Source organism: Labrus bergylta, chromosome 6, assembly GCF_963930695.1.
Source record: "Labrus bergylta chromosome 6, fLabBer1.1, whole genome shotgun sequence".
In the NCBI taxonomy this organism is placed as follows: domain Eukaryota; kingdom Metazoa; phylum Chordata; class Actinopteri; order Labriformes; family Labridae; genus Labrus; species Labrus bergylta.
This window is the reverse complement of record NC_089200.1, coordinates 14,914,544-14,939,403: the sequence shown is the minus strand read 5'-3', so window position 1 is coordinate 14,939,403 and position 24,860 is coordinate 14,914,544. Positions and strand designations below refer to the sequence as shown.

The 24,860-nt window shown below is 39.3% G+C and overlaps 2 protein-coding genes across 2 annotated transcripts in view; one reads left to right on the top strand and one right to left on the bottom strand.

Moving 5' to 3' along the window:
- psmd1 (proteasome 26S subunit, non-ATPase 1) overlaps positions 1–23,890 on the top strand; it is a 30,659-nt gene extending 6,769 nt beyond the window's left edge. Inside the window, exons 17-25 of the mRNA XM_020639256.3 lie at positions 12,388–12,502; positions 14,573–14,689; positions 15,887–15,989; positions 18,711–18,880; positions 20,262–20,354; positions 20,638–20,724; positions 20,918–21,085; positions 22,360–22,526; positions 23,691–23,890. Coding sequence (XP_020494912.1) covers positions 12,388–12,502; positions 14,573–14,689; positions 15,887–15,989; positions 18,711–18,880; positions 20,262–20,354; positions 20,638–20,724; positions 20,918–21,085; positions 22,360–22,506 — 1,000 coding nt within the window. The 3' untranslated portion in view covers positions 22,507–22,526; positions 23,691–23,890. The remainder of the gene's footprint in view (positions 1–12,387; positions 12,503–14,572; positions 14,690–15,886; positions 15,990–18,710; positions 18,881–20,261; positions 20,355–20,637; positions 20,725–20,917; positions 21,086–22,359; positions 22,527–23,690) is intronic.
- Positions 919–8,168, bottom strand: htr2b (5-hydroxytryptamine (serotonin) receptor 2B, G protein-coupled). The gene is made up of 4 exons (XM_020639258.3): positions 7,493–8,168; positions 6,581–7,174; positions 3,844–4,044; positions 919–2,719 (listed from the first exon to the last, which is right to left on the bottom strand). Exons 2-4 carry the CDS (start codon positions 6,840–6,842, stop codon positions 1,761–1,763), a joined length of 1,422 nt encoding a protein of 473 aa, XP_020494914.1. The 5' UTR covers positions 6,843–7,174; positions 7,493–8,168; the 3' UTR covers positions 919–1,760.
- Positions 23,891–24,860: the final 970 nt, after the last annotated feature.

The window sequence follows — 24,860 nt, the reverse complement described above, 5'->3', positions numbered from 1 at the left end:
GTTTATTTATCTCCCCCTAAACTATTTCACACTGCTTTAACAAACAATTAAAGGGTTATTAGACATCAACATTTGAGTTTATGATATAATATTCAGTGTAACCTCATGGGTTTTTAATTGTATTTTTTACATCTTAAACTCTTAAATCATGGATGATACTTTGATGGTCCATATGTTTAGTCTATAACAAATGATAATCATGACTTCAGCTGGACAATGTGCACACAGCAATGCTTTTTTGTGAACCTTTGAAACCTCCTTGTTTAAAAAACTGTTGTAGGGTACCAATTTTAAGCCCAGAAAAAGCTGTGTGATATGCTGCGGTGTCAATTGGCCGTTAGATAAACTTTGTGTAAATCTTCACTGTGTTTAGAAAGACTTCTGAACCATAACAATTCAGTTTGCTTTCTCCTCCTACCTCCCAGCCTAATGACTAAATGATAAATCCCTCCATTCCTCTAACATGCATCCTTGAATGTCATAATGCAGACAGCTCTGAGTTCAAACTTCTCATGTCTCTGCTATTCTTCCAAGATCAACAGACAGGGAGACAGGGTCAGTCTAGACAACAATTAAACCCTGCAACACTCCAAACCCACATACCAACATTGTCTCATCCAAATCTCATATATCTTGCCTTCCTCACCTAACCTAAAAATGTGGATATCTGCAGTACTCTTTGCAAAGCATACAAACTGCCATTGTTTTATCATAAAGCGACAGTTAAAGGAAGTACTAAGACTACACTTTCCCTCATTGTCTATAATGTCTGTTATTCTGGTATTTGTCGACCTTTTTAGGCTCTCATTCTTGTGGTTCATTGGCTGTTGTGTAGTGCTTTTGTCAAAGTTGGGTCATGAGAAGAGAAATAGCAAACAAGTGTAGGTGTCAGCATTAAACAAGCTTTCATGCTTAGAGTTTTCTGTCAGTTCAGAAACAAAGAAACAACTTTATTAAACATTTTCAGATTTACATTTGATTTGAATATTGTTCTTTCTTATATACAGTCTTTTAATCCAAAACTTTTAAACATATCAAAACATTAATGCTGCAATACACATGCAAGAGTGTTTTCCAATGGTCCAACATGTATAAGAATTATTGTTTCAAAAGTGCACAAGATTGTGTTTCTGCTGCAGGAGAGATTTGAAAGGTAGAATTAAAAAAAAAAAAAGAAGCTTCTGAGTCTGAGAATGTTGACGACATGTTCAGGATTTTCAAGAGCAATGCAGCAATATAGAAAAATACTCTTTACTGTGTTCAGAGTTTCATCTTCCAGGTTATCATCTTGTTTTCACTCGTAACATTTTGTCCTATGACGGGAACGTTTCAACGTTGACTCTTTCATAGAGTTTTATAGCACTTGAAACTCAAACTTTTTGCTGTCTACTGATTACTAATATTGTTTAGTTGTCTTTATTATTGAGGAGTTGGAAAAAGAGGAGCAATTTGTACGTCTTTATTTTTCAGATTTTATTTGAAAACATTGTCCTCTTTTGCTCTCATATAAAATAAATGACTGCTGTAAACAAACAGCAGCAGAATAAGACAGCAGCAGGTTAGATATTGTCCTTGCACCAGTATTCAGAATTTGTCAGTCAAATTGAGATCGAAAACAGATTGCCATCTTGTATTTTGATAGTATTTATTTAATAATAGTCGAGGGGCTAGCCTTTTGTCTGTACTGAGAAAAAAACTCTGACATTGTAGATCTGAAATATTTTCTCCCTTTTTAACCTGGATTCTTTTGTCTGTCGTTACTACACACAGCTAACATGTTCCTCATGCCTCTGGGTTACATTCTCCGTCAGAAGCATTGTGCCTAACATGACACCACTGGGTGACTGTACAGGTTCTTGCTGGCACCTGAGGGGACTTTGGTAGCCCACTGCTCCAATTCCATTTTTCATTCCCCGCTTCATGAACAGTTTAGAGTTTTCTGCCATGGAAGATCTGAATGAAATCCTTGAAAAGGTCCGATCTGTACTTGCTGCCCATGGGTGCCTTCCTGGCTCATTATTAGCACAGGTCTTGTAGTTACAGGTAATGTAACGTGTGAACGCTTCCCTGAATGTTTTGTTGAATAAGGTGTAGACCAGCGGGTTGATACCTGATGACACATAACCTACCCAAACAAATATTTCCATCAGTCGGGAAATTAAATGTGCGTCACAGCTGGTGCAAAGCACAGAGGTGATATTAGTTATAAAGAAAGGGCACCACATGACTACGAACAGGAGGAAGACGATGCCCAGCACCTTTGAGGCGCGCTGCTCATTGCTCAGAGTCTGCATCGACTTCTTGCCCATTGTTGACATTCTCCGAAAGCACAATTCATCTCTTGTGGGAGAGTGTGTTGTTCCTGAATTAGTTTTTTCTCGCATCCATGAAATGTTGTTATCTAGCATGTTCAGCTCTGCAGCTTCAGGCAGAGTAAAAGCCGGTTCCCTTTTAAAAACTGTGGAGACTGTTTGGTAGTTAAAGCGCTGAGCCACCTTTGACTTGAGCAAATAAACCTTTTTGCGCAGCACCTGAACAGTAAGAAGGTAGATGACCATCATGATGGTCAGAGGGATGAAGAAGGCCACCAAGGAGCCAAACATGATGAACTCCCGGAAGGTGTCTGTTTTCAGCAGGCACGTGTGGTTACCGTTGAAGGTGATGTTGTTGGGATGATACTGGTTCTTAAGCCCCTTAATCGGGATCGGGATTGCAATACCTGTAAAATAACAGGAACCATTGGTATCAGAAAAATTTATTTTTTAGGGACATAAATGAACTCCTGAGTCTGACAGATGAATTTTTTTTAACAACATCTACAATAGCCCTGTTTTTTATCTGAGGAAAGACATACCTGGGTTTGAGTAAGAGAAAATAAATCCTAGTTGATGAAAGGATAGTGTCAGTAATAAAGAGGCAAATTCTGATTGCAGCATATCCTCTTCACCCATGGCCTGCCTTGAACTCTCTTAAACTGCACTCCCGTATACAGTTACAATAAAAACTCTTGTGCATTCAGTGAATTAAGTGCTGCTTTCTTCCTTCCTAATGATCTTCTGGCTTTGATCTTGACATGAAGGTCAAATGAAACCAAACCCACCAGACAAACACACTGTACCTTTATTGGTCTGAGTGCTGGACACACTTTAATCTTTTAAGTTGAACATAATAAAGATGTGTATTTTTAGTTTTCCGATTGCTTAAACTCAAATAATTGGTATATCCGAAAAAAATCACGAACACTCATGTAAGAACTTCATGTGACCATCATTACAGTTGGATCCAACACTCATTTGCACTCTGTTTTACATTTTATCAGCTGTCTTCTGCGTTTTTCTAATTTATTAACAAAACGGGCATGGAACAAGCCTGCCATAACCACAATTGTAGCAGTAGATGTTTAGCACTTGTTTTTAGTCCTATTTAGTGGTGACTAAGTTTTGCCTCCGGTAACAAACTGTGTTTGGTGTATGTGCTATACACCTAAAAGCCAAAGCAGTAGTGCAGCTTGCTTTAGATATATAAGCCATATTGCTCTTGACAAACTCCAGTCTCTCCTAAGGGAATCTTAGTGGTATCTCTAATTTGATTTAATGACAGCATTTAAGTATTGTTACTGTCCAGCCCGATCTTTTCCTCCCTAAATACACTATAGCAGGCAGTCTTCTGTGTATTTACTGATTATTCCCTGCTTTTATTGTGTCCTCAAATAATTCTGTCTATAGGCAAGGCCTGCTGTGGATCCAGTGTCTAGAAAAGAAAACTCTGAATTATTATTATTAAATAAAGATGACTGCAGAGCTGAGACAATATGTGTTTCACGGAGGAAGTCTTTTTGCTTACCTATAGATATGAGCCACACTAGTGCAATTTTTAGCATTGCTTTGGCTCTAGATTTGTACTGGCTGTGCTGGATTGGTTTCTTGATGGCAATGTAGCGGTCCAGTGAAATGGCACATAGGTGCATGATGGATGCTGTAGAAAACAGCACATCAAGGAACAGCCAGATGGGGCAGAGGGACTCTGGAAGAGGCCAGTCAGAGTCTAAAGAGAAGATAAGAAGGAAAAAAAGTCCAGTTACACAGAGAACTGTTGCTGTTTCTTTTTACTCTGAGTAACTTGTAATTTAATACATGAAAAATAACCAATTTTCACTCTAAAAAAATAATTTGATCTTCCACACTATCAGTTTAGGGAGATGGACCAGATAAAGGAGCAAAAGATTGGCGTTTGTTTATCCCTTAAAGGAATGCTCAATGGAAAAAAGTATGCTTCACTGGCTGTTTATGGAGGTCAAAACTCTTTTTGAAGATGTGCTGGAGACTTTTCTCCAAACAGTGTTTATTTTAAGTTCCAGATAAAAAAAAAAAATTAAAAAAAAAAAGGCAAGGAATTATCCTGGCTTTTGTCCTGTTGAACATTAAGATTGCAAAAGATTGTTTGTTGGAAATATTCATCTTAAAAAGAATATCTTTAAAGCCTCTCTTCTAACCCTTGCCCCACTTTCGCACTTGAGGGAAATTTTGAGTCATAGTTTACTTTGAGGTTCCTTCTGGACGACTTATTCATTGACAAATACTTAATTCCTTCTCAAAGCAGAGGCAGTCCCATGCCAAATTCAATAAATAGTGTAACTTGCAAGTAGCTGTAGAAGGAAACGTTAACAGAATTAGCAAGAAACTTTCTGGCATTACGCTGCCTTCCCCTTCTCTCACCCATGTCTCCTTCCATCACAGTAAACTGTGTGCAGATTCAGAGCCATTGCCCAACACTTATTGTTACGATTTACTTTGGAAAAAAATTTTTTTCAACAATTCTCATCATATAGTAATGGTTTAAAGCAGGGTAGTGTATTACAATTATAGAAAATTTACTTTAGTTTTATTAAGTACAATTATAACAAAGTTATTATTATTCCTAAAGTCAAAAAGTAATTTTTTTAAATTTTCTTTCAAAAGAGATCTGAGAATGTTACAATTCTGCACCACTGTATTCTTATTCAAAATATTTTCTTATTGTTTGCTTTTCTGTATCTATAAAAATCATTGTCGTATAAGCATGCAGAACACTTCATAGCACAACTCTGACCTACAATTATCCCAAAGAAACAGAAGAAAATAAAAACGTGGTGAAAATGGATGTTTAATTTGGCTTGTGGAGGGATATAAACTGAGACTTGGCCGTGTAATGATGGTGATCACTTTGGGTTAGCAATACCAAATTGTCTGGCTTAAAAAAGCATCTTCTTAAATGGTCTTAGTCACGCAGCTCTAGATTTTAAGTTTACAGCAGTGTTTTCATATTCTAAACAAGCAGATCTTTTACATTTTGAGTGTTTTCTCCGTTTGCTTTGAATTCATCTGTCAAACAGATGTGGAAACAACTGGCAGTCAATACAAGTGGTACTGTAATCATTTTTTGTTTTTCTATCTTACTCTGTAGGTCTAATATAGAGATTTATTTAATGTAATGCATTCTGAATTTTTGTAACAACTTAATCACTGATTTATTATCTTTAAAACACATAACCCACAATTATAACAAATGTCTTTCAATCCCCTGCCAAGTTGGTTTCACGTCATTGCAACAACAGAACAATCCTCCTTACAACACTCCTTTCAGCCTACAGCAAAGTTAGTTTCATGATTTCCCTGTTAAACCCCCATTTGAATACCTTTGATGCCAGTAACCACGGGATATGTTCCTGCTTACAGAATACATTTGATACAATGGAAGTGTTTTCATCTTTGTCTGTTGGGGTTTTATTCCTGAACGTTGATGTAATTTATGTTCTGTCTGCTGTCTGGACAACAGTAGAGAAGTTTGTACTTAATTTGTTCAAGACATAGTCATAGAACTATTATTAGGAAAGTGTAATAGTAAATTAATTGCAGAGCTACTGCAAAACTTGGATGAAATCAGGACCTGTGAGAATGTTGACTTGTGCTGGCCGTAAGTGTTCTCATGCAAAAATAGATTTTTGAGAGAGAAATCATTAAAAGCCTTGTGCCACAATACACTCCAATGTTATGTTACCCGAGACATAAATCTTATCCGGGTTATTATTTGCCCGACTGTTCATCGAAAGTTTTTATTTTCAATTATGCCTATTGATAATGATCCCCTATACACGAAAATCAGGGCATGTGCAACTGCTACAATAGTCCTATGAGAGGAAGTAGGATGTTTATTGTCAACCATCTTGTTATATTTCATCTTGAATAATTTGTTTAAAGATAATGCCGATTGTATCTGGTGCTGTCTACACACTATTATTATCCTCCTTTGCTACCTGTCAGTTTGTTTTTCTCTGTAGATTAGGAAGGCTGATACATTTTACATTGAAATGGAGAAACTTCTCATGAAACATTCTTAGTTTGTTATGCCCCCTCTTATTTGCTTTTACACTCACACTCACAAATCGTTTCTCTGGCATCTGTAAGAAGTGGATTACTTGGTTCTATTAATCTCATGGCCATGGGCTATTTTCCCTGTAGAGTCAACCATTTATTGTTTTTTGATTGCACAGACTTGTTTCAGAGATACAGTTAGTCCAACACAGGTCATTTACTAAACTTACTGTAGAGAATAGTGACAAGAGCGATGGGCATCACTAGAAGTCCCACCAACAGATCAGCCATGGCAAGGGACATCAGAAAGTAGTTGGTTGCGTTTTGCAGCTTCCTTTCTAGTGACACAGCGAGAATGACCAGGATGTTTCCTCCAATTGTTGGGATGATGACCATGATAATAAGCAAGGCAGCCCATTTCAGCTGAGCCCCGGGCACTTCTCCAGACTGTGAGCTGTTAGCCTGGAGAGGAGCAGCGACTGCTTGAGACATGGTGCTGCAGAGCTTACAGCAGGCTGTAGCGTTGGTTGGGTCTCTGATCTTTCTGGTGATGGACACTCGGCCAGCATGGTCACTGGGTCCCGCTGGCAAGGACACAGGGTAGGACTGATCAGTGCACAGGATGCTTCATCCTTTGTGCCGTGTTCAAACCAAGTGTAATAGCTGACATACAGTGAATTAAAAAAGAAAAGTAGAAAAAAGAAAAAAAGGTTCAAGTCCACTGGTGGTAATAATCCCAACGCGATCTATATCTCCAGAGGGAAATGTTAGCAGGGGTCCTCAACTTCTGAGGGGCTGGAACCTCTTTTCATCCACCACGTCAACTTTAAAGAACAAACAGATGTCAAAGGAAAAGTGTTACTCTTTGATTACATTTTTTTGATAGCAAAATAATGAGACATTTAATTTAATCAAGTAGTAAACTGTTGAGTGATAATTTTTTGATTCTGATATTTAAAATGTAAGATTGATTTTTAGAAAGTAGACAAAGACATGTTAAGTTTCAAAAGGGAAAGATGTGAGATGCATGGTTAACCCACACATTCTCAACTTATTGCACACATACACTCCACAAAGATGTTTATCACTTTACATTACACAAAATAAATTAGCCATATCCTAATGCTACTTAAGTTTCTTACCTGCTCCAGAAGGCAACGTCTGTTGAACATTCAAGTTCTTGGTTGTCATTTGGAGTAATTTTCCAAGCCGCCACGTCTCAACTTCCATAAACACTACAGCAGTGTTTTGTGCTGGAGGAACAGTACAGCTTGTTATCCGATGCATTTAGAACTTAGCACACCTCCGTAGTTTATCTTATAAACTCCTAATAAACTCCATAATTTCCTCTCTATCCAAATAAGAACGTGACAGGGAATGCCTCCCCTCAGCTGCAAAATCTAAATCTGTCTCTGGCTGAAGCAGTCCATGATGTGGAAATTGTTTTACTTCCACATGTTGGAGGAACCCCCAGTCTTGCTTCGCATCAAATACCGTGGTCACAGGTTTAAATCTTTCAGCTGCTGTGGCTCCTCTGCCTCTCTCCCATTCCCATCTGCTGCCCCTTGCACGCAGACTGTGAGCAGCTCACACTCTTTCCAGTCCTGTTCAGTTCTGACTTTTCCCCCCTCCCTTCCCTCTGTCTTGCCTGTGAGTCAGTCTGTACAAAACAGATGAATGTCTTGGTGCTGGCAACATGCCAGTGGTTCTGGGAGGTAATTTCCCTCAACACAGCCGTCCCACTGTTTATATTTGTCACTTTCTGTTCTCCATACGAAGCCAGCAGTGGTGGGGGCAGTAGAATTGGTATATGGTGTGAAACCTTCCATGTGGTATGGCTCTCAAAAAAAGTCACTTGTACACCAAAGAGAACGTCGCTAGAAACAATCGTTATTTCAAGGTTAAATTCAGAGCATTATGATTTTTTTCTTGAAATTCCCTGCCTTAACAAGTCAAAATGTATTCTTCCTCCATTGTGCACTCATTGTTCTGCTTATGATATTTAAAGACTTAGAAATAAGCAATCCCTGGAGTTTACAGTAACCAGATGATGGTGAGTGATTCTTCTCTTCACAAGAAAATGTGAGAAATGCAGCCAGTAATCCGCAACTTGGATTCCTGTGCCTATAACTCTCCCAGTAAAGAGAGAAACAAACTTGCTCTTGAATACAATTGGGCAACGAATACTATCGCAAGATACTCTGTCCTGTCTTGGCTCCACTCAAAATTGTAGTATCTTTAATCCCAGGACTTTGTGATTATTCTACCATGGGTCATTTTCTCACAAAGAAATTGCCCAGCAAAAATTGTGTTGCTTACTGTATGCTGACTTCTGACATTAAATGCATGCCACACATATTTGAATGATACCAATTTCTTGCTGGTTGCAGATTGCAACTCTAGATCTCAGATTTTATAGTTTTGCACATTTTTAAGCTGCTTTGGCAAGTGGTTATAGGTTATATTACGTAATCATGGCATTTGTTAAATTTGAATAATTAAAGAAAACAATTGTATTTCAATGTCCCTTTGTTTCCCTTTTTGTGTGTGACTGTAACAGACAGGATGCAAACAGATTAGGTCTGCTTACGGTGTGAATGTTTTAGTTTTTTAACTGTTGCAATCACATTTCATGTGTCAAAATACAGCTACAATTGATTTAGTTTATCTGTATTTTTGCTTTCCCTGCTTCTTTCACGGACCTTTTCATGTGTGTGTTACTTCTCAGACTATTGCCTGGGACCTGCAGACAGAGGGAGTTATTAAGTTGCAGCTGTATCACTCACATCATAATAAATAAATATGAGGCATGCACTTGTGGTTATACAGTACATTAACCATTCTGGTGAAAGCTTTGTGTATTTGGATCCCTTAGGTAAATAATGATAAAATCTTACAATGTGTACATATAAAACAAGGGTACAAGTACAGGACCTACACGGTGCACTGTGAAAAGGTTAATTGTCTTGATAGATGGGTTTTTCATCCAAGAGATGGGCACAAGTCACATATTGCATGTCCAAGTCAAGTCTCAAGTCTTTGAGTGCAAGTGTTCAAGTCTCTTATGGTTAGAAAAAATAATAATGACATAGAAATATATTTTTAAAAAGATTAATATTTCCATATGAATATAGAAAAGGCTTGTACCTACATTGCAAGGTACCTGATTATTTAGTCTAAGCTTATTTTGAAACTGCTCTGCAGGAGCTCATGAGAGAGAGAGATTCCTGCTCTCTAGTTATGAGCCTTCAAGCTTTAAAAAAAATGGTTTTGTTCAGATGGTTTTGGCTGCCTCATTATAAAACGCCTTACCCCCACAAGGCTCACCTGTTACGATAAGGGAGTAGCAAGGGAAATTCTAATTTGTTACCAGATTTTATAGTTTTATTTTAAAGAAAGGATAGGGGGTAGAGTCGGTAATCAGGGATAGCGAAAGTTGGGAATGACATGCGTGAAGAAGCTTTGAGGACTATTGATAGTACGAATTTTCATGAATTCATATTTGAACAGATATGAATACATTTTGGTAGCTTGTGAATGAACCATTTAAATCTGTCTTTACCATCTAAGAGTAACTCTTCTCTCAGGTTCAAGATGTAACCATATCTATGTAAGGCATCTCATGGCAGCAGAGTTATATTTGGTTTGGAGCCAACTGTCTGTTGTAAGCGAATATTTGCTAAGAATGAGTCAAGCAGATGTCTTCTTTCTTGCCTTATTGAGATGTACCAAAGTAGCCAAGAATTTGTAGGATGTACCTTCTAGCAGAATATAAGCAAGTCTGTGAACATAGAAACTTTGTCGGTTCGTGAGTGTTAACAAATTGTGTTCTGTTACAACTGTCTGACCTCGACCGATTAAACCGCGTTATAATCCACAGTCTGTTTAACGATTTCATCATTGAATTTATACAGCGGCAACAACCCCCACCCAACAACTATAGCCTCCATATGCCCACTAACCACTATGCTACCAGATACCCAAGGGACTTTTTCAGGGACTTTTTTAAAAACACTTTTTTTAAAACCACTTTTTAAAACCACCAGACTTTGTCCTGACCCCCCCCCCCCCCTTTTTTTTTTAAAACAAATAAAATGTATTTATTAAACAAAATACACATTTTCAGATACAGGCCATGCAATGTCATGCTGCACTGTAAAAGTCGAACCAACTGTCACTTTCTCTACGGCATTCATCACCTTCAAACCCTTCTGCCTGTCTTTCTATCTGTCAGCAAAACATATTGGATTGCAGTGGGATCAGACATATTTTGGCCCGTGAATCAACAGAACAAATGATCACGATGAAGCGCAATCTAGGCATTACAATCAGCCTCTATAGCAACTTCTCAGTCTTGAGTAGTTACTATAGAAGCTGACTCCTTACCCACTCTTTTCTTCATAGTTTTAGTCCCTCTTGTATCTGAAGGCTCTCGGCCATTTCTTCTCCTGCTGCAGTTGTGTCGGACGCTGCGTAGTGAGCAAGTGGTCGTGCAAGACAAAAAGAGACAAAGCAAAGAAGTTGCTTATACTGTATGTAACATCATGTAGGGGGATTCTGTGAAACATTTGGGTTTTTAAGCAGCACCCTTCCTGAATGTGGTGCCCTAGGCACACACCTGTATCCTCTTTGCCTTTAATCGACCCTAACTGTTGAAGCTATTGGTACTGTTTGGCATTCAAAGAAGATATTGTTGTGATTCTTGTGGATTGGTCATATTGGACTCTTAGCTCATTTATTATTCTTGGTCCTCAGATCTGATTTGAGTATGGCATGATTGAATAGACTACCACAGAAAGCCTCAAAAGCTGCACTGTTTAAAAATAAATGAATGGACTTCATGCTATGCTTTAGCTGCAAAGGCAGGCTATTAGAGACTTAATGAACTCAAACTCACAAACAAGATCTTGATCAGATGAAGTCAGTTCTACAGATAAAGCCTAAAGATTACATTGTTTCATTGCTTCAGGATCTGATCCACATTAAGGTATGAATTGAAGCGCATCATTTTACCACCAGAATAGACTAAACTATCCCTGTGGGTATAATTGAAAAAGTGATCTAAATCCCCCGAAGACTGGACACAGAACCTCAGCTCAAATAGGGTATTTGGATTATTCAGATAACAAATGGATAATCAAGCGAGGAGAGATTATGTTTTGAGAACATGCTGCTTTATATATTTGTAAAGGACTGAACACAAAACCCAGGGAAGCTTCTGCTCATTAAGACATTGTTTTCTGGGCTTTATTGAGGCTATTTATTGGTTCAAATCAGATGGAGGTTTAGCACAAACCTTTGTAGTTTCTGTAACCCCTCCACAACATAAATTGGGATTATCTTGGATTTATAAACAAGTATCCCATCTACTGTGATTTTAGCTGCCTCTTCATATGTTGTTTTCTTGACTGATTCCGCAAAACTCTAATTGGGAGACTTTTATAATTGCTTTCCTTATTTGTTAAATTCTTTACTCCAAAAAGCCTTCTCAGGAAGATCAAAACTTTTTGTGAAAGTATGAGTTTACTCCAATCCTGTTTGTTATTTTGTTTTGCCTTTCTTCCAAAAGTATCTGTAAAATGTATAGACAGCTCAAGGCTTAACTATTAAATATTTCAAATGTTTTTGTTGAAATCAATTTGGCACTTCAAGGCCACTTCAAGTGCCAAATGATTGTGGTCCGTGTATCTTAGCAACTTCACTCACAACCTTACTCAGTGCTTAAAAGACAAATGTTGTTTTGGACAGTTTTTTCTAATTTCTGTATGTCATGTGAAACCTAAGCATTTGCAATATTGCAATCTTGACACAAAGATTTGTCTTAAATGGTTTGGCTAAGATATTTCATTCCCCCTGTTATCCAACAGCACCACTGAGAGAAACTGCTTTAAGGACTTAACAAATGTCCGCAATAAGACGAAGCCCTGCATTTCATACTCATGCTGTTATAACCCTTCTTCTCTTTCTTTTCTTTGGTCATGTTTTTACTCTGTCTAATTAATACATTTCTTATCTCCTTCACTTTGTGTCTCTTCAGGACCCCTGAGCAGTGTCCCAGTGTGGTGTCTCTTCTGTCAGAGAGCTACAACCCTCATGTGCGTTGTGGGGCTGCCATGGCTCTAGGCATCTGCTGTGCTGGGTCAGGCAACAAGGTGAGTACCTCCCCTTTATCACAAGGTACAGGTACCTTACCTAGCCCATTCGTCTTGCGCTTTAAAGCTCATGTTATTCGTTTTCCGACAAAGCATTGTCTCATAATCCAAAAACAATCTATTAATACCTTTAACTCTGTTCAACAAGCCGTGTATAAACCAACCATATAAATAGGTTTAGGCTTTTCTGTAATAATCCTAGTTCCAAGATGAAAATATATATATTTTGTATGTATTTTACTAGTTGTATGCACAACAGCATACTTCTGTTGGAATCATTACTTAGTATGAATATAATGAATATTCCTCCTGGTTGTGTACAATAAGGCTTAGCTAATACGTTGCAGTTAGATTAAAGATCTCTTAGTGTAATAGTTGTCAGCACCGTAGAGCTCATACGTTTTTGTAATTTTCTTGAGAGATTAGCTTAAAAAAAAGGTCCAAATGAGGAGACAGTCACCTTTCCATACCCTGTCATCCCAGTTAGCTTCATTGGAGTCTGTATGCAGCTGATCAGGTCTCAGGTGGTGAAGCCCAATCAGAGTCTTTCATTGCATCCTGAGCCTTGAAGTTCAAAAGTGACTGTTTTAATGAGATAAGGCCGAGGTATGGTACGGAGATCCAAAACTCTCACTGCTTGTTTTTTACCATGATCAAACCTTTCAAACCCATTAGGTCCTTAGTCAGAGTAATGTTGTTGTGGCAAGATAAGTGGGTCACCTATTTATTCAGAGCATTCCTTTCCCATCATCCATAAACTCTGGGCTTTGCATATTTTAACTGGATGGATGAACTTGATAGTACTTATTATTTTCAACATAAAAACAAAAGAGGAAAGCTGTATTATTGGCCCATTCTTTCTGTTTTATGCTGATTAAAAATGGGTGTGCATAAATGCAGGGAAAAATGTTAAGAATCAAATGGGACTGAAAATATATTTACCAAATATCTGCGATAAATAGATACCAAGAACCATTCAGAATAGCATCAGTTGGTACAGTTTTTTACATTTGTTTGAACATGAAAATGATGCGGTGGTAACACGGTTTCTACACTGTTTGAGTTTGTTTTCACAAGCTTTTTGGCTGTTCATAGCGGTGCTGAATTGAAGCCAATTTAAACTTCATCTCATGCTGAGTTATAAGTCTGAAGGAAAACAACTGAACATGGATTAAGAGGATCTTAAGCAGCTGCATTATGTGTCGACCTGCACTGTTGATTGGGCCTGACAGTAAATACTCTCAATTAAACTCCCCGACAGCCAATCAGGAACAGGATGTGGTTGGCTGGTGTTGGCTTTACACTCTGACTTCTCTTCCCAGTACACGGCTGTCTCAGCCAGCTGGGCTGAGAGCACTGATGAAACATGGTTTATTTTACCTCCACTGTCATCATCCTAGTTTGTTTGTCTTTCCCTGGCGGGACTGACGCCTCCCTCTGAGTCTCCTGGTGTGGTTTACGGCCATTACTGCTCAGCTGAGAACGGAGGAGAGAGCAGAATACAAGGAGGAAACAGTGGCTCCTCCCTTACTCCTTACATTCACATCATTTGCTTCATGGGAGGAAACTGGCAGGGCTTGTCATAACTGTTAGGCAGTTGTCCCGGGCAACCAGATATGGATGACACTAATGTCATTAATTTGTGTGGTCTGGTTGCCTCTGTTGATAATCTGTCTTCCTGTTATTCTTCAAATGAAAATACCCTTGTTGAACTGATCAGCACTGTTGCAAATAGAAAATGTAAAACGTGTTTGAGATGAAAAATCTAAATAGCAGACCCACGCTTACTTTGATCTTGTGCCAAAACAACAAACTTCCCAACTACAAAAACTTACTTTAAAGGAGTTAAAAGCAGTCCTTTACCCTTTATCCTTTACACCAGACAAAACTTTTTCTGCTCCAAATCAATAAAACATTATATTATTAATTGTCTCCTAATTTGGCTGGGAATGTGTCAGTAGATGATTGTTTACCAGCAAAACAGGGTTAATCCATGTAAATAACCGTCGGAGAAAGCATAACTTTAAGCAACAATTCCTTTTTTGTTTTGGCTTGTCTTTCCCTCTTCAGGAGGCCATCAATTTGCTGGAGCCTATGACCAACGACCCAGTGAATTATGTGAGACAGGGCGCCCTCATCGCCTCTGCCCTCATCATGATCCAGCAGACTGAAGTCACTTGTCCCAAGGTAAGTGCAATATCCCTTTATTTCTCTTACCAGCCTTTTTGGCCTCTTTTAGAGGTTTAGGACAGAACAGAAAATGTTGTTGTTTTTTTTTTCTTTTTCTTTTTAAATAAAAAGCAGTTTGTAAAAATGTATGAAGCCAAAGAGGTGCTGCTTAGTTTTTTGTTTAAGTGGCAAGTTGACTGTCTGTAGAATAACACCATGCCTCAGTGACTCTTAAAATCATGCTTCATACCACTGAGACCAGTGCTTTGAGCAAGTTAGGCATGAAAGAAAGAAAAAGGGGACAGGGCAAAGACTTGACTAAAACAAAAGGCCCCAGACCTGTAAATGCAGGGGGAAAGCCATCTGTCACAGAAGACTGGAGTGGGAAAAGTCCAGGCATGCACTCATAGCAGCCTCAGAGCCCCTCTTGCTTTCTCATAGAAGGTTAAGCTTTGCCAGACACGTTTTCAGACTCCTCATCTGCTCAGCAACACTTCGTAAAGCTCAAATCGGTATGCTAGATTGTGCAAGAGGCTGTTTTTTTTGTTTTTTTTTTACAAATACTGGAATGTGAGGTGGTATGACATCCATGTCTGTTCATTTCAAAGCAGCAGACCTCTTCACTTTGAAATATGCCTCACAGCTGAATACAGACATCTGAGGCCTCTAGTTTTATGGTGGTAAATTGGGCCGATTAAGCCAATAACTACCCAGCAATGTTTATTCAAAGTTTAACATTTGCTGGTAGTGTTTCCACTCACGCAACATCATGATCGGGCTGACAGCTTAGATCACTTATGTAATGTTTCCTGAAGATGAAAAATTCTCTGACAAAGACGCTCAGGAGGAGAAAAGATGCCACCATACACCCTCTCTGCAGTATTTAAAAGCCAGAAGAGATGCTTACTAATACAATTCACATAATGGAGTCACAATGAAAAATACTACTACGCACTTAAAGATGTTTGATTCAGCTGAGCTCCCCAGAGTTGAGCTTTACACCCAGTTATTTTATTTTGCATGTTTAAATGCACAGGTACAAGGCTGTTGAGGACAGGACTTATTTTAAGATAAAGAACCATTGTTGTAAATCATGTTCATGTTAAAGTTTACATTTTCACATCATTAAATTTTCATGTAAAATGTAAATGAAAAAACAGAGGGTTGCTGGAATATACTGGACTTTAACACTTTTATCTATACCCACTGTTTTAGGTGAACCAGTTCAGGCAGCTTTATTCAAAGGTGATAAATGACAAGCACGATGATGTTATGGCAAAGTTTGGCGCCATCCTTGCCCAGGGAATTCTTGATGCAGGTGAGTCCCCTAACATGATGTCACAAAATGTAATTATTAGTTTGATTGCTCGCTAACTGGTTTACTCTTACGTTGAAAGTCAACAGCTCGATCTCCTCAGTAGGCAAAAGTCTGTCACCAAGTCAAAGGAGTTCAATCTGGTACGCAGTCCTGCCTGCCTGTGATCATTTAGCCCTCAGGAGCGAAGCAATAATACAGAAATTATGAAAAATGTTAACTGCCATTACTGTGTTGTGGGTTTGTGCGATTGTGTCTTAATTAGAGTTCCTCAAAGCTCTAGCAAACACAGTATCCCTCTTTGGTTGACCACCCCCGTGCATTGTGTCTCTGGAACAGATCATGCTAAGGTACATTAGCAGATGTTGTTACCTCACCTCTGCTCTGCTCGGGGGCCATATGGCCTGTCGGTCTCCCCCTAGTGATTGCTGTTTGTCCGATAATCTCTGTGTTTGTGTGTCTGCGCTAGTGTTTGTGGATACAAGCATGCTGCGTGTTTTTGTATGTGTGTGAGGTCCTTAAGACCTGCACATCATCACGTAGAGAGCTAGACACACACACACACATTTTCATCACATATTTATACAAACTCTAAATGCAGGTATGACATGAAACCAGTTTTCATGCACTAATATAAAAACCCTGTGTGTTTAACAAGAGAGAAACCAGCTCTGTTTACACTCCTGTCTAAATACACTACCAGGTGTGGTTAACTTGCACAAAGTGGAGTGTTTGCATCACTTCAGTGTGTTAATCATGGAATTATAAAATGGCCTCCTGAAGAACTATTTAATATTTTTTCTGTTATGATTAGGTTAACCATGTTGATGACAGACAGAACCTGAATCATTTATCAAATCAGGTGTTAAAGCTGTAATTAACTTAGCCAAGATGCTAAGATGACTCTGCGTGAGACCATCCAGACGACTCCTTGCCCACGATGCGATTTTGCAACCAGGAGACCCACCCGCCCGCCCACACACCCCACCCCCACCCTCGCTCTGAACTCTGGCTACCAGTTACAAATGTTTTCGGGACAGTTCTGTGTGCAGCGTACAGTTTGAAACATTCAGGCAGGACAGTTGCCGCTGCTGTTTGAATGTCAGCGATGTTAATGCTCTCACATTGTGAACGTTTTCCTCGTTCTTCTAGACTGAGCATTTTTGAGGTGCACAGGTAATTGTATTTAATTTGACGGGCGGAAGCAATTAGGGCTCATTACACAGGAAATATCCGTCTCTGTTGCTGGTTCTCTCACACTCTCTCCATCTTATCCGTACATGCTCTCAGGCTGCATTTAACAGACTTTCCCCTCAATAATTCATATCATACATTAATTAGCACTGATTAGCTGTCCCTCGCTCTCATTATGTAATAAAACATGCCTTATCTAGATACTTGTATTCAGTCATTTTGTCTTTTCAAAAAGACACAGCAAGCAGGTTTATGTCTGTCCTTTCATCACAACATTGAGAAATCACTCCTCTTCCCCGGCCTCCCTAGCCAACTCCTTTCAATGAAAATTTGCACGCCAAACTTGGCAAAAACAGCAGGCCTGGGGGAACCCCTCTGTCAAGTGCTCTCAACCTTTTGTCAAGTTTTAAAGAGACCCATAAGTACAGATGCTGAGAACGAAACTTGTGACTCATTCTGGCGAATGTTCAATCAGTGGGGCTGGAATGGTTTCAACACTGGTTCAGATGTCACCCCGTTACTAAATCATCAGTGGAAAACAATGATTTTAACTGGTATTGTCTCAGTTTTTAGATGGAAGGGCTACTCCCTGGTAACATAACTTTGTTCAACGGAAAGTTTTCTATTCAATCCTGTAAAAATGTTAGAGTGGTCCTGTTTATCTCGTATCTGTTCTTCCTCCCCCTCCCTCTGTCTTCCCTTCTGCCAACACCCTTTACCGTTTGTCCCAGAAATTCAACCTTGTAATTTATTTTGTACTCCTACAAGAAGCAACCCTGTCCCCTGTTCATCACCTTCTTTTCAAAGCAAATGAATGAGCAAATTGATCAAATGAGATGACAAACCAGGAACAGAAGCTTAAAATGGCACCGGGTGGCCTGGCGCTTATATCGTGGGCCCCATGTGCGAATCTGACCTTGGCCCCTTTGCTGCATGTCATTCCATACTCTTTTGTCCCAATATGTTTCTGTCTTCTCTTCAGCTGTCCTATCCAATAAAAGCAAAAATGGCCCAAATTATTATTATTTTTTTTTAAATGGACGGGTTTTCTTAGTTTGTTTATTAGGTACACATAGGTGAATAAGTTACATCAGTTGTGTCGCTCACATCTCATGATAATGAATAAGGTTTAGTTTTAATTTTAAATGCAGGATGCTGTAGACAATGCATTCCTGGGTTTAGCTGACACACTGTTTTGTCCCTGTAATATAAATCCTTCCTGGTATCAAAGATCAGATAAGTTGAAGCCAAAAGACGACATTTGAAGGGTGGCGACCATCCTGGTCTGTGCCCTAATTAACCTCCAACTCTTTTATCTAACAATTCTTATGCCAAGTTGACCTGCGTTTTTAAATCTGTTCAGTATGATACACACACACACACACACACACTCTACACCCAACATAACAAACGCACAAATACACTGAAAACACCAAACAAAGACCTAACTTAATCACAGAATAATTTGTTTTGAAGGTCTTATGACTATTTTTAAAACCCTCTGAACCTTTTCTGTCCTCTGTTGTCCAGGTGGACGTAATGTGACCATCTCTCTGCAGTCTAGGACCGGTCACACACACATGCCCTCGATGGTTGGCCTGCTGGTCTTCACCCAGTTCTGGTTCTGGTTCCCCCTCTCACACTTCTTGTCACTGGCCTTTACACCAACTGCCATAATTGGTCTCAACAAGGACCTCAAGGTAACTAACAAGGCTATAGACTGGTGTGTGTGTGTTTGTGTATATGTGAGATTAAGACCACATAACAAGACCCCTTTTTCAACACCAGGTAAGAGAAAAGAATAAAATAAGGGATTCTTTCCAGCAAAATAAGTTGTAAAATGCTGGATTTCTTGTTTATGTTTGGTATCAAATGTAATTTAATATTACATTCTGTGATGAGTACCCAGCAAAGATAAATCTTTTTATCATGCATGTTTTTTACCACCAAAGAGAGTTTTCTAGAATATACCTAATGAGTGCATTTCTAAGAATATAATATTGTGTCTTGAAATCTGTATACCTGAGTTTCTAACATTTTAAAAAGCCGTGATGCAAATGAAAGTGTGGCAGCTGTGCACCCCCTGTTTAACAATAATCTGGAGAAATGACTTCCAGTAAAACCCCCAAACAATACCCCTCGGATAGAGTGCAGAAGGAGATGGGAACAGCAGGGTTTAACAGACTTTGTGCTGCTCTCAGAGCTTGTCAGCACCTGTTAGCACCTTTTTTTTTCATTTAAGCACCAAAAGTATCCTCCTCTTTTACCAGTTGAGTTTTAGCAAGCAAACTTTTAGGTACGTTTCTAACAGAATACAGGTTTCACTTCACAGCTCCTCTTTCTGCTTCCACTCTGCAGTTAATAGACTGAATTATGAGGTGATAAAAAAAAAATGAAGTCCCCCCTCGTCACATTTTGTGCTCCTCTCTGATCGTAGGGACTGTTTTGTCCCTTGGTTTCAGAACGCTGTTAAGGTGTGAAAGCTCACACTAAACAGGAGGTTTAGGCTGCTGCGCTGACTGGAGATCTTTTATGCATGTCAGAGTAATCATGACGGAGCACTTTCTCATTTATATGTGAAGCAAAGAGGTGTTGGGAAAAGCGCTTCCCTTTTTTGTGTCACCAGTTCTACATAAATGTAAACTTTAAAACGAACCAAGCTGTACAGCATTTTCAGTGGCCGCTCTCTTCGCAGCACTTGTCTTAAGTTTAGTGTGCACCTGAAGGAAGTTCTGTCTGCCATATCAACATTTCACTTGTGTGCATGCTGTTGATGATACTGGCAGGACTGGAATAGTTTCAATGAATTTCAAGTAAACTCCACAAGGAAAACTCTGAACACCTGCTCAGATAACACAGAACCGGGTGTGAAAGAGGTGTACAGCTGTTATGTTGATACATTCATTTTCATATTAAGTGGAAATGACTGGCAGAGAGAAGCAGAATCTAAAATCAGTTTCTACGATATAAAGGTGTTTTAAAGAGACGGTACCTTAAGCATGGCTTAAGAGATCTGTTCCTTCTGAGGTAGATCAGAACAAGGTGAAAATCTGTAAAAACTCCTCTTGTCTCTCTGTTCAGATGCCGAAGGTGCAGTACAGATCCAACTGTAAGCCCTCCACCTTCGCCTACCCACCCGCTCTGGAGGTCCCCAAAGAGAAAGAGAAGGAGAAGGTGAGAGCTGAGGGGCTGAGGCACCACAATACATCAGCTTCATTGGCATTGCCTTTCCTCTTTCTTTCACTTCTTTTCTTCTATACTTTTAGTTGGGAAAGTTCACCTCTCTCCATATAAACTTGTGAATAATGTGAGCCCTTCCTATCAGACTTATAATTATATATTTATGATGTTGTCATCTCTGGCCTTTTTTTCTCTCAGTAGCCTTGTATTTGTATTTGAAGCCTTGTTTGTAGATAGTAAGATAAAATGAGATGTCCTCTCTATCTCTACACTTTAGGTATCCACGGCTGTTCTGTCCATCACAGCCAAAGCCAAGAAGAAGGAGAAGGAGAAGAAGGAAAAGGAGGAGGAGAAGATGGAAGTGGTGTGTTGGAAATGCTAATCTTATCCTCCCTCATTATAAATAATGATAATCTTATTTTATTCCATTGACTGTTATCAGCACTTATGTTATTAAAACAGCACATACACGCGAGATGAAGCACTGAATCACAACAGAAAATAACACACCAAAAGATTTCTGACCTAATGTAGAAAATGCTTCCTCTCTGTCACAGGAAGTCCAGGAGGGAGAAAAGGAGAAAAAGGACGAAGAGAAGGAGAAAGAGAAGAAGAAAGAAGCAGAGCCAAACTTCCAGCTCCTTGAGAACCCGGCCAGAGTGATGCCCGCTCAGCTCAAAGTCCTCAACATGCCAGAGACTTGCCGCTACCAGCCCTTCAAACCGGTAACAACAGCATTACATTACCAGACCACTTTACTATAGCAGTGTGATAATTTGATTCTAGCATAATAGTGACATATTCCTAACTTTAGACTATACTCATCATCTTAACATGCTCTAAAACTCCATTTAATAATGTAAAAAAAAAAAGTATCTTTGAAATGTGTTTTTTACTTTATAAGAAATCATACTTTATGTGAATTATCTGAACCTGCTGGTTAATTTTGGCCTCTCTGGAACGTCTCCAAGCTCAGAAACTCCTCTCTTCAAGTCTATAAACAGACTGCCGGCTGCCCTGCCGTAAATGTTGACAGTGTTCCGCAGTAAACTGCAGGACGATGTGCAGTCACCCAATAAGCGCTCACCTCAGTCCTGTAGAGAGGAAGTACTCTATGATTTTAAGTCTAGCAGGCTAAGGTTGGAGTACTGCAGTGTACAACATATAGTATGAAGTGACAATATGGTGTCTGTGTCTCTAAACGTGTTAGGATACTTTCCTTTTAACCTTCAAAGATGAGTTTAGGAAGTGAAAAGGTTTTATAGACTCCTCTTGGAATCCGTTTTATAGAAAGCTTATTGTGTGAAAGAACTTTTATTGAAACTGAATCATTTCTCAGACTTTTCTTTATTTGTCCACTTTTTTTTTTTCTTTAATCTTTGTTCCATGAAACTGTATTGAAATGTTGAATAGGATCTGGATTGTGCCTCAACATTAATATTTCTTTAAGGTTTATTTAGCTTCGTATTTTTCTTAATTGTAGGTTATTGACTAAGGTTGAAATGATTTGACTCTAGAAGCATTTAGAGTTTTGTTAGATGTACCCCAAAGTTACTCAAGACAAACTAATCCGCACACAATGCATGAAAACCTGAGGTACAGTCGGGTTATCGGGGGGGTCCAACAAAAACATTTGCTCTTTTGAGGCTTTCTCTGGCCCTTGGTATAGAAAATGTTGATTGGTTCCAGAAGGACTGGAGAATTTTGGGTTTAGAAAATGTCCAGTTCTACCTTCTTATTTTCTGCTTGGTCATTCAGCCAATCTGAGTGAAGTCAGCAGTCGATGTAACTGCTGACTTCACCTTCTTTCCAGCTGTTACATAAGCATCAAGTTTCTTGTCACATTTAAGAGATATATATAAACAAATACAGTGCAGTGTGTTCCTTTGACTTCAAGGAAGGACACTTAAAACATAAATACCTGCAGTACATCAGCAGTTCTGTTCTAATGAGAGTCCCCTTTCTCCCCCCCCCCTCCCCCCCACCTTTCTGTTATCAGCTCCACACTGGTGGCATCATCATCATGAAGGACACCAGTGAGGAGGAGGAGGAGCTGGTGGAGCCCGTCTCAGCCCACGGCCCCAAAATCGAGGAGGAAGAGCAGGAACCAGAGCCCCCTGAGCCCTTTGAGTACATTGATGAGTAGAACTTCTTCTCAGAGCAAAGGTATACCAACAGAGATCACATCTCAGCCTAGTGATTCTTTCTAAGAAAACACGGCAGCTGTTTTGTTCTAACAGAGTTAACCAGAGCTGCCACTTTTCTCACTCTATACATTCTTTCTATTGTGTTCTCAAAGGTCGTATGGCATTAATTCACAGCTAGCAAATCAAACTGCTCACAATTTAAAAGTACACTTCAGGTGACATATCTTCAGATTGTTCTCTGGTTTTAATAAAATCCAACAGGCTGTCAGAGTGTAGTGGAAATAACGTGGGATTACTGATAACACACAATGCAGGTCTGTTCTGCTGATTCCAAGCATAACCCAGTTCCACTCGTCACTGACATAAAGGAATTTAAACTGAGCTGCCGTCTCAGTGGGCAAACCCTCTCACTACACTTGGAAGTTGAAGCAGGATTCTTAACGGTTCCTGGCTGCTTATTGTGTTAGTGTTGGATTGACTGCAGCCTCCCTCCCATGATGCTGTTTGTGATGAGTGCAATGAGGTGTCAATGACCAAATTAGGCCCTTGTGCACACTCTGTCATGTCTTTATGAGGTTCAAGTGCTGTGTGACAGATTAAACACTGCAGAGATCTTTGTCAGGCTAAGCCCATGGCTAAAGTCTGCGTGTAAAAAAACAACTCGGAAGCCGAAGTGCTTAGGGAGACCGAGTCCATGCAGAGGGTCACTGTTCCCATCAAGGAAAAGTGTTCATAAGCCACATTGTTTATTGCATATTTGTTCTCTTGTCCCTAAGCCCTTCACTAACAAGAGGCCTTTTCAGGATTGTTTATATTCACTAACTCCCCCAAAAGTTACACCTGTGTGGACGTGCAGGGACTTCAAAAGCCCAATCGACTGTTTCTGAATCCCACCTCTATTTGATTTGTGCTCCAATAATAGCTGAGCAATTGGCAGAACCTTTCTGCCTTTATGTGTCATATATTGCAAACAAGTCATAACGGGGGATAAATAATCTGCATTGATTTGGCAACATAGAGGTGCACAGTAGAGCATTAGATTCTGCCAGCTACAGGAACCTCTCTTACTAAAGAATCCTTGATAACCAGAAGTTTTCTTATTCTCTTATATGTATCAACTTATTTTGGTGGGAAGGTTTGGGTTATTAAAATTAAATCTAAATATTTTTTATTCTCTTCTCAGGCATCACAAGAAGTGAGATTTCAGCATGTTGGTCCAGCATATCCCCCCTCTGTGCATCCATCTACCCAACCACCTCCCTGCTTCTATTCCTCTTTTACACGTTTATTTCCTGTCTGGCTCCTCGTTTGTCAGGCGAGGAACGTTTCACATTCTTAAACTGTATAATTTCTCTCCGTACAATAAAACTGATATATAATGAAGACTGGAGACTGAGCGTGTTTATTTGAGTGGATATTTCACCAGGCCAGGCGGGCATTGAGGGAGTATCTCTAATCCCATACATTCAGACAGGTTTACATTTCTAGCACTCAGCAGCTGCAGCCATAGTCTGCTCTGTAGTCTGTGTCTGTACAGTGTCCCGAGTCCACTGTATACACACTTCTGAGTAGGTGGGAGGGACTCTAAGCCATAAAATGACTTTGTTGGTGTGTGGCAGGTCAAGAGTCAAGAAAACTGTAATTATATGTGCTGAAGTTGTACCGAGCAGCTTCTCTGATCAATTTTTGTATTTTTTGTTTACTTTAACTTCAGATGGTTCAGTGACTGTTAAGAGGCTTTCTGTCCACCAAGATAAGTTTAGTTTCTGTAGTTCTTGTTCTGAAATGACAATGATATCATTTGTTTCTCTGGCTTTTTAAGAACAAAACTTTACCAACACTTCTGAAAACATTTCAAAACTTTGAATTAACTGAAACTGGCCTTAAAGCATTATCTTTACAAGACTTTCTGGGCTCTCTGATTAAAACATTTCTGTGGGGTAAAAGTCTTATCAAGCCATCAATGTTTAAACCCAGACTTTTAGTGAGCAGCCAAGCCTTCTATCTTTTACTAAAATATGCATGCCGGGCAGAGAATGATGGGAGAACTTTTTTTCTGAGTAATGGCCCAAAGGAGACGACGTGTATGTTATCATCCACCACAAATAAAGAAGAATGAGCCATGACCTTCAGCTGATGATAATCACAAAAATCCCCAGGTTTCACCTCAAAGCGTATACTCAGTTTCTTATGAGGAGAATTTTGTGCCTTGCAGCAGTTCTGAGCTTGATCCAAAGGCAACTGGACTGGTTTGCAGAAGTTCATAAAACTGGCAGTGCTGTGAAAAAGGAAAGCTCACTAGAGGTCTCTAAATGATTGTTTATAAATTGACAAAAATACCACGAAGAAGTTT